This window comes from Gouania willdenowi, chromosome 15 (assembly GCF_900634775.1).
Source record: "Gouania willdenowi chromosome 15, fGouWil2.1, whole genome shotgun sequence".
Lineage (NCBI taxonomy): Eukaryota > Metazoa > Chordata > Actinopteri > Blenniiformes > Gobiesocidae > Gouania > Gouania willdenowi.
In genome coordinates, this window is record NC_041058.1 from 1143501 (window position 1) to 1153500 (window position 10000).

The window sequence follows — 10000 nt, forward strand, 5'->3', positions numbered from 1 at the left end:
TTAAGAAGAAAAATCTATGAGAAAAACATCAAATTTATTAAAGCAAAAAGTGCAATTTATTATAATATTAAACACCTTTGTCATTTTAAAGCCATACCTGCATTTTAAAAATAATTTTCAAAGACTACAATGAAATATTTAAAAAAACAAAAAAATCCTTGATTTTGGCTGAACCCTGACAAAGTCTGAGTTAATCCTTCTCTTCCTTTATCTGACATTCTGCAGTGCGTTCTATGTACCTTAAGAATAAAGAGAGGCGGGGCTTACCTGAACAGGTCGAAGATGGTGAGGTAGGTGTAGGCAGTGAGCGCTGAAAGCACAGACAAACATCAGTGATTGGTTGATGCAAACATCAGGAAACGTCCACAGCAGAACCAGAAAGGAAAACTTTCATTACAGGGAAAGGGTGGGAAAACAGCTTCTCTTTTATTTCCTTTTTGTCTTCTGGTTTGTTTTTGTTTATTGTTTGTCAGTTTTTGTGTTGTGTCATGTTGTCTGGATTCCCACATTTTTGGTTAACTTAGCATGTAGCGACCAGTCCCACATGTTTGGTTAGCTTAGCATGTAGCGACCAGCCCCACATGTTTGAGTTAGCTTAGCATGTAGCAACCAGTCCCACGTGTTTGAGTTAGCTTAGCATGTAACAACCAGTCCCACATGATTGGTTAGCTTAGCACGTACCGACCTGTCCCACATGTTTGGGTTAGCTTAGCATGTAGCAACCTGTCACTGTCTCCAACTCGTGCCTCTGAGGCGTAATAAAGACGAAGATCTGGAAGATTAGACAAGCTTCGGGTAAACCAGGTGTCATCTATCCAACCTTTTAGCTCGTTAGCTCGTTAGCCCACAAACCAATCAATCAATGGAGTGCTGAGAGCTAGCGTCAGGCTGAGGATGAAGAGTAGAATTAGAGCAGCTTTGTGTCACTGGAACATTTTGTTTCCCATCACTAACATCCATGTTGGCCAACCTGACGTGTGCTAATCCTGACTGAGACAAAGAGACAGAGACAGGGAGGAGTGGGGGAGGATGGATGGACGGATGGATGAACGGATGGATGGATGGATGGATGGACAGGTGAACAGAGGGAACCTGAAGGAGTGACAGAATGTGAGAAAATCTCTTCAACCACAGACGCTTGCTGTTCAGGTGTTAAACTGCCTTTAAAGTTCACTGTGAGGCCAAATCCTCTGACTGTCAGCCTAGCACCACCTCTAGCACCACCATTAGCATCACCTTAGTATCAGGGAGGAACAGGAAGCTGTGAGCAAGCGCTCTATTAAAACTGAATCCAAACAAGAAGTGGAAACACAAAACACATGAAAGGACTAATGTATCAAACACATCCTTTATTAAATGGAAATGTCTCATACAGTATATCTATACTATTGTCAATGGCTTCCACATAGCCCAAGTGTGTGCATGCTCCATTTTGGAGAAATTTGGTGTTGCAAAACGTTCAAAATGTTTAATTTTAAGATTATGGCTCCCTCTCGGTATAGAGTGCGCTACATCCGGTTCCGAGTCACAGGTTCATGACGTCACTGTGTCGCAGTTTGTTTGGGTTTAAAAAAGGTCAATATTAAAAATGTTTCTGTACTGCTAAAAGTTATTTAAGTTAATATTTCGTGGTTATTTAAAATTATTCTCGTGATCTCAAACTTCCTTTAAATCGCGGGTCATGAACTCCACTTCCTCCTCCGTCTCCATCGCTGTACCATGTTATCGTCAGCGTCTCAAACACGAGCTCTCTGAATAGATCATTTGAAACCATCAGCCACTGGTGAGTCTTTTGCCGACAAGTTTCCCATTGTTTGAACCATATAACTGTGCAATTGCTCATTAACGCGCTGTCTCACGCATTTCAACACCCTGTGACGAAGTATGTGTATGTGCGCGGCTGATGCACGTGCGTGTGTGTGCGAGAATCCACGAAAGACATGATGGAGAGAGTCTCAGTCTCGCACGCACGCACCTTCACTAAAAAATAATTTGTGGTTCTTTTGGGGGTTTTTTTGTCGTCCTTTATGTTTTTTTGTCACCCTTTGTAAGTATTGGGATGTCAGGTTCCAACTGTTCCATGCTTCCCATCAAACACATCCTTGTTTAAATGGAAACTTCTCATACAGTATATATGAGACACTTCTTACCATGCAATAAGCTGCATCATCGTGCAAACCAATAACATTGTTGCCGAGTCATCGTTTGAGCGCCCCAGTTTTATTTTGTTGTGTTGAATTAAAAGCTCAAACAAACGCTGACATCACAGTGACCCTGAAAACAGGGCAGGTCGATACTCGGGATGAAGTTTCTGCCCCCTGTGCTGGGATAGGTTTACACACGCACGCGCACACACATACAGTGCAGTGATAGCTCAGCAGACAACTTGGTGATCATTAGTAAAAACACAATGAGAACATGAAGTGATTCACAAAAACACACACATTGATACACAACTACAGTGTAAACATATACAACATTTTCCAACTCATCGGTAGCCGTCATTTACCAAATGCTTTTATTTTGAAGCACTAACCCTTCCTGTTCCTCAGACATGCTCGCCTCCATGTTGCACGTCCAGTCGTATGAGATGTTGTGAAACAATCCGTGACCTGATGAAATGGTGATTCAGTGTCTGATGAAGTCCAACACATGGCAGCGTTCCTCCATCAAAACAACCGCAGCCACGCTTTAGTTGGTCACAGGATTTTCCATTACCTTCTATTACCTCTATGTCCTGTGTACTCCAAATCATTTTGTGTATTTTGCTCTAATTTGGTGTTTTTGGAGTCAATCTTATGCATTCTTGTTGAATTTTGTATATTTTCTTTAACCATCTGTGTTTTTTGTCGTCGTTTTTGGTCTTTTTATTCTCCTCGTTGGGTTATCGGTCATCCTTCTTGTTTTTTGTCATCATTTTTGTGGTCAATTAGTTATTTTTATTATTTTTAGATTTTTGGTTGTCCTTGGTTTCTGCCGTCCTTTTCGTTTTTTTTTTTTTATCGTACTTTGTTTTTGTCATAATTTCTGGTTTTCTTTTGTCGTTTTGGTTTCCTATCATTGGTTTTTTGGTGTAACTTTTGCTTTTTCCGTCGTCTTTTTTGTCGTCCATTTTGTGTATTTGATGCCCTGAGGTGACATCTGATGATTTCAGGTTCATTTTGCTCCATGTTTTCCTTAAAGTTGAACATTTTCCTGTTTGTTACTAGAGATGATCACAGATTGTTCCATTCCTTATGATGGTGTTGTTTTTGGAGGCTGCTGACAGATGTGGTTAAACACAAAGCTGGAGGTGTAAAGAGCAGCTCACTGCCATCATTTCCGGCAACGCGTAACGTGAACCGGAGAGAGCGCGCCCGCACACACACAGGGGCAGCGGTGTCAGCTCAGCTCTTTGTGCTGCAGATGTAAACTAAAAGCTTCTATTGATCAGCTGAACTGCTGCGGTGAGGACGAGCATCCCCAGGAGAACCAGTGCTGATGCTGCAGAGCCCCGAGGAAACATGAGATGCAACACACACACACACAGCTAACATGAGCCTGCAAACATCCTCGTCATAAGAGCAGCCGATAGCGAGCCGATCGATCAGCCTGTCTGATACTGATCGCACTTTGTACAAACAATGACACAACTTTCACAAACTGAGGCTGATGCACATTATACTGGAAACACTGGTTGGTTCCAGAAACACATCATCACGATAAGTTTAGATCAGTTTGATTTAGTTAACATAAGTTCAGATAAGATAACTTAAGATTCAAGAAATTGAATCTGTGAGTACCGCAAAATGGCTGCATCTACAAACGATGAAGACGCTGCTCCTCACCTGTCATCAGAGAAAGACATTTTGCTACTAAACACCAACAAAGAAATTACCAAACTACGGGAAGACATTCGTAGCCTTTCTAACGAGGTAAAAAAGAAAGATGAATTACTCACCAAATATACAGACAGTTGTACAGCAGTCTGTAGCGCTGTCATTCTTCCTCCAAAATATTCCATGTGATAACGACACAGTTCCCTGGGAGAATCCGGGTCCAGAACTGTCATGAGGTTGTTGTCCGTGGACATAGACGACAGAATAACATGAAAAATGGCGTCCCTCCTTCTTCGCTTACTCTCCACAATTGTTTTGAAGCTCTCTCATATGAAAACGGGGACAAACTCAGTCCAATTAAGCCGATCAAAACAACCGCCAGGATAACGCCTCCACCACCACCTGGATTCAATTCCCACCGACCAAAAACCTCCTCTGTAGCCCGTCGAAACCTCCTCAAAGCTGCAGTCCAGAGGCATGCTACTGCTGCACCACTTCACTGCCAGCTGATGACAGAGGATCACCCACAGACATCAGCAACCCATATGCCGTTAGAAGCAGAGCCGGTTCAACACCAACCAGAGCTGGTAACAGAGACTTTCCCGCAGCTTTCTACAATCCGAGCACCACCAGACGTTCCCACACAGATGCCCCAACACCAGTCACCTCCAAGGACGGAAACTCCACCACAGCCAGCTGTGATCACCCGCCGGACGTTCCCGGCAAGTTTAACAGGCCCACACTCACTCCTAACATTCTCTTTATCACTCATTATTGGCGATTCAATAACGAGGAATATTAGATTATTAAATGCCATCACACACTGTATACCAGGTGCTACAGTTCAAACTATCTTAAACTTAATCAAATGTTACCCACGCTGCCAGTAACTGTCACTAAAATAGTGTTACATGTAGGAACGAACAATACCACCCGACATGAATCGATACGGATAATGAACGAGTTTAACCTTCTCTTTAATGTTCTAAAGGCATGTGGGAAATCAATATTAATTTCTGGCCCTCTTCCTACATTGAATAGGAATATAGAATGATTTAGTTTTATTTTCATTTTATAGCCTCTCCCTTGAAATTTGTACTTCCAAAAACAAGATAGAAAAACCCACTTTACTGGTTATAGTTTATCGTCCTCCTGGTCCATATTCAGAGTTTCTCTCTGAATTCTCTGACATTCTCACTGATCTGGTGCTGAGCACTGATAAAGCTATTATTGTAGGTGACTTTAACGTTCACGTTAATGATGAAAAAAGCCTAAATAAATTATTTACCTCTATTAGATTCAATCAGCTTTACACAAAATGTAAACAAACAACTCATTATCTTAATCATGCCCTGGACCTTGTTCTAACGTATGGTTTAGATATTGGTCACCTGACAATATATCCTCAAAAAAAGTTTCTATTCCACACCGTCGCCAGGCTCACCAAAAGCCACAGCTCTGTTGAACCCTCTATTCCTGTCAACCTGAGCAGTGACGTCTTCATCAACTTCTTTACTGATAAAATTCTAACAATTAGAAACAAAGCTAATGTCCCCCCTGCAGGAGTGCTCAATAATTTATTAAACAAAGCATCTCCTGAAATATCCTCAACATGCAGCTTTTATTTACATAGTTTCACTCCAACTGGTCTGTCTGAACTGACCTCAATAGTTAGTGCTTCTAAACCAACAACCTGTCTTTTAGATCCAATCCCAACTCCACTATTTAAAGATGTTCTTCCACTAATCAGCACTAACATGATGAACTGGATTAACACATCTCTAGTAACAGGTTATGTACCACAGGCCTTTAAGACCGCCGTAATCAAACCTCTCCTTAAAAAACCAACCCTTGATTCTAGTGACTTGTCCATTTATAGACCAATATCTAATCTCCCTTTTATTTACAAAATTCTTGAAAAAGTCATCACAGGTCAACTATGTGATCACCTACATAGGAACAATTTATACAGAGCTTTCAGTCTGGCTTTAGAGCCAATCACAGCACAGAGGGTTGGTCTCAGTTCTGGTGCTCTTAGATCTCAGTGCAGCGTTTGATACAGTGGATCATCATCTACTGCTGCAGAGACTGGAAAGTGTTTTTGGGATTAAAGAAACAGCGCTGGGTTGGTTTAAATCCTACCTATCAGACAGAACCCACTTTGTTCATGTTAATAATCTCTCCTCAGCCAGAGTTAATCATGGAGTTCCACAAGGTTCAGTTTTAGGACAAATACTCTTTACATTATATATGCTTCCACTAGGTAACATTATCAGAGAACATATACATTTCCATTGCTATGCAGATGATACACAGCTTTATCTCTCAATGAAATCAGATGAAACTCATCAGTTATTAAAACTCCAGGCTTGTCTTAATGACATCACATCCTGGATGAGTCGTAACTTTCTCCTTCTTAACCAGGATAAAACCAAAGTGATTTTATTTGGTCTAAAACACCTCAGAGATAAATTATCAGAGTAAATAGTGTCTCTAGATGACATTACTCTGTCACCTAGCACCACAGTAAAAAAAAAACTTAGGGGTCATTTTTGATACTGACTTATCCTTTAATTCTCATATTAAACAAATCACAAGGACAGCCTTCTTCTACCTCTGTAATATCTATAAAATCAGGAATATCTTGACCCAGAGTGATGCTGAAAAATTAATCCATACATGTGTTACATCTAGATTAGATTATTGTACCTCTATACTGTCAGGATGTCCTAGTAACTCACTAAAAAGTCTCCAGTTAATTCAGAATGCTGCAGCTAGAATACTAACAGGTACTAACAGGAGAGAACATACTTCTACAGTGTTGGCTTCTCTTCATTGGCTTCCTGTAAAATCTAGAATAGAGTTTAAAATCCTCCTGTTAGCATACAAAGCTCTACATGATCTAGCTTCTGTATATCGATAGAGACCTGTTAGTGCTCTATCGTCCAGGTAGATCACTCTGCTCTCAGTCTGCTGGTCTTCTGGAAGTTCCTAAAGTGTCTAGAAGTAAAACAGGAGGCAGAGCATTCAGCTACCAGGCTCCTCCCCTTTAGAACCAGCTCTCAGTCTTAATACGGGAGGCTGCTACTGTCTACACCTTTAAGGCTAAACTCAAAACCAACTTATTTACTAAAGCGTATAACAGCGTTAACCTAACCAGGAAAAAAGCCCTAAACATAAAAATTGGGAGTGAAAACTAAGATTATATAGTAGAACACCAACATTATATTCAAACATGATCCACCATCTACACACACATAGCTCTAATGGGATGTAATGGGATGATGTCCAGTCAGACACAGTTGTACCAGGTTGTAGACAACCCCCCACTTCTGTCCCTCGTTCTATAACCATCATACTGCTCACACTGCTTCACACTATTTACACTGATGTCCACCTCATAGATCATTACATTTGACCAGTACAAGATTAAATCTTGTCTGTAGTGGTAACATTTCAGAGCATGGAGGATGCTGTAAGAAGTTTAATGTTAACATAACCACTAGGAACGACTGTATCATGTTTTTCTGCAGTCAGTATCTTCTCCTCTCCCTCTGAGGGTTCTCTTTTCTGTTTCAGGTGTTTTGACGCTGGAGATATTGGTTCATGATCGATGGTTCACGGCCCAACATTCTGATGGTCTATCCTTCTATCCTATTCTGTTTGTCCTTCTGTTCACTAACAACAACCAGTGGAACCAGATGTTCTCCACCTCTGAACCTAAAATGGGTAGTTTTTTTTTTCTCACTGTCGCTAAATGCTTGTTCATGTGGATCTTGTTGGGTTCTTTCTTTCTTACTATGGACTTTATATTTTGTTCAGCATTTTGAGATGACTTTGTTGTATGTTGCGCTATATACCGTCATTTCCGGGTTATAAAGCACGCTGTTTTATTGGCCGCATTACAATAATTGAGCAAATTTTTAAGAAAAATCCACACAAATGCCGCAGCCTATACTTAAGCTGCAACCTATTGGCTGATGAGGGTGCCCGTCAGACAAATCGACCAATCAGAACAGGCAGGTAGGCGGGCTGCTGTACTCAAGTTAGGTTTCACAGAAATGTCCGTGTTTAAAATGATAAGTTTCCTTTACTACATGAAGTCTCCTCCTCACAAGGGGATTAATTAATTATCACAGTAGATGTAAAGTAGAAGTTGTTGTTTTGATCCTTATTTCTGTCTATAGTTCTGCTCCTAAACCAATCCAGTTATTGATCATTTCATCTGTTTAGTGTTAGTATGAAACCAAAATCGAGTGAATCTGATCCTCATTATTACTCTACTGGGGGGTCAGAGCAGCAGATGGCTCTGTTCCTCCCCCCCCTCCACCCCCGTTGATGTGATCAATGAAACATCACCACAGATAATGAAGTGATGATGTTAACTTCCTCTCTACACTCAGTCACATGAACACAGCCCTGTACATCAGGGGCCAGTCTGATCTCAGGTGGACATAAACATGTTTAAGTTTATATCTCAATAATACATTTCTGTCTAAACAAATCAATAATAATGCATTGATGGTATAAAATTAACTATTATATTATGCCTTTGTATGAACTTGAGGCATCGAAGGCGGAGTGGCAAAGGCAGAGCAGCAAAACGGCGTAACGAAAGTTACGCAATGAAGGCGGTGTGGTGAAGGCCGTTTATCACCGCTTGTTGCTATATATTGTCATTGTTTTTGTGCTTTTAAAGAAGAGAAAATTCAGGAAGATCATCATGGAGTCAAAGAGCAAAGCAGATGTGTTGTTCAGTGTGTGTGTGTGTGTGTGTGTGTTTTGAAGGCCCTATGAGACAAACTGCTTCACCAGCTGTGTTCTAACACAGGAACACCGAGGGCCTCGGGGACACACACACATAGTAACACACACACAGCTAATATCACAACCACACTCTGACCAAACAAACAGATATGAACACAATAAACAACACTGTCCTTACATCATGTTTGTTATTGATCTTTATTGTAAACAATCACACCAAACTCTGATTTCATTTTTCCTCATTTAATCAGACTTTCTCCCTGGATCAATTCCCTCAGACCTGAGGCTATAATTATGTTTTTACTTTGTCTGTGAACAGTCCAAGTCAAAACGCAATGCATGGATTTGGATGAAAGTGATCCGGATCAATAACCTGGAACTGTCATGATGTACGATATGAACTTTCCTTCATTACAGTCAGTTTTACTGAGGAATACCAGTGTAACCAGATTTCTGCGATTTCCTGCCATTTGTGATATTAAGTCCTGCCGTTCCCAATGTGATTTCCTGTGGTTTGCCATGTGAATTCCTGTTTTCTATGTGATTTCCTGCTGTTTCAGATCTGACTTCCTGCCGTTTCTGATGCAATCTCCTCTTGTCCCTGATCTTATTTCCTGCTGTTTACCATTATTTCCTGATGTTTACAATGCGATTTCTTGCCATTTCAGATGTGACTTGCTGTTGTTTCAGATGTGATTTCCTGTTGTTTCAAATGTGACTTCCTGCTGTTTCAGATGTGACTTGCTGTTGTTTCAGATGTGATTTCCTGTTGTTTCAAATGTGATTTCCTGTTGTTTCAAATGTGATTTCCTGTTGTTTCAAATGTGATTTCCTGTTGTTTCAAATGTGATTTCCTGTTGTTTCAGATGTGATTTCCTGTTGTTTCAAATGTGATTTCCTGTTGTTTCAGATGTGATTTCCTGTTGTTTCAGATGTGATTTCCTGTTGTTTCAGATGTGATGGAAGACGTGGGTGCGTTCAGGAGCAGATGCTTCGTTCTAACGTTTTTTCACAAGTCTTCAGGGCATGTTTATGAACCCAGAGTCAAAGAGCAGCTGAAACACTTTGTTTCTCACAACAACCAAACTAACTTCAGACACAGCTGGAACAAACACACACACACATTTACATACATCTCTGATTCTACACAGGGACACAGTGTGTGTGTGTGTGTGTGTGTGTGAGGGACAAATCGCTGATGTGTATCCATTGAAACCAACTGGAAACCAATACAGTTGGTCAATGCACAATTTGATACCTGAAAACACACACACACACACACACACACACACACAGATTTCTGCAGATTCATCATCAGATTGTGTTTCAGCAACAGTGCAACAAAAACTCTGCTTGAACAGCATCAAGACACACACACAGAAACACACATGACACCAAAGAAAAAATGCACAAAA

At 40.7% G+C, this 10000-nt stretch overlaps 1 protein-coding gene across 1 annotated transcript in view; it reads right to left on the reverse strand.

Annotated features, from left to right (window-relative positions):
• Positions 1-263: 263 nt before the first annotated feature.
• LOC114476887 (zinc transporter 6-like) overlaps positions 264-10000 on the reverse strand; it is a 17662-nt gene continuing 7925 nt past the window's right edge. Inside the window, exon 5 of the mRNA XM_028468881.1 lies at positions 264-310. Coding sequence (XP_028324682.1) covers positions 264-310 — 47 coding nt within the window. The remainder of the gene's footprint in view (positions 311-10000) is intronic.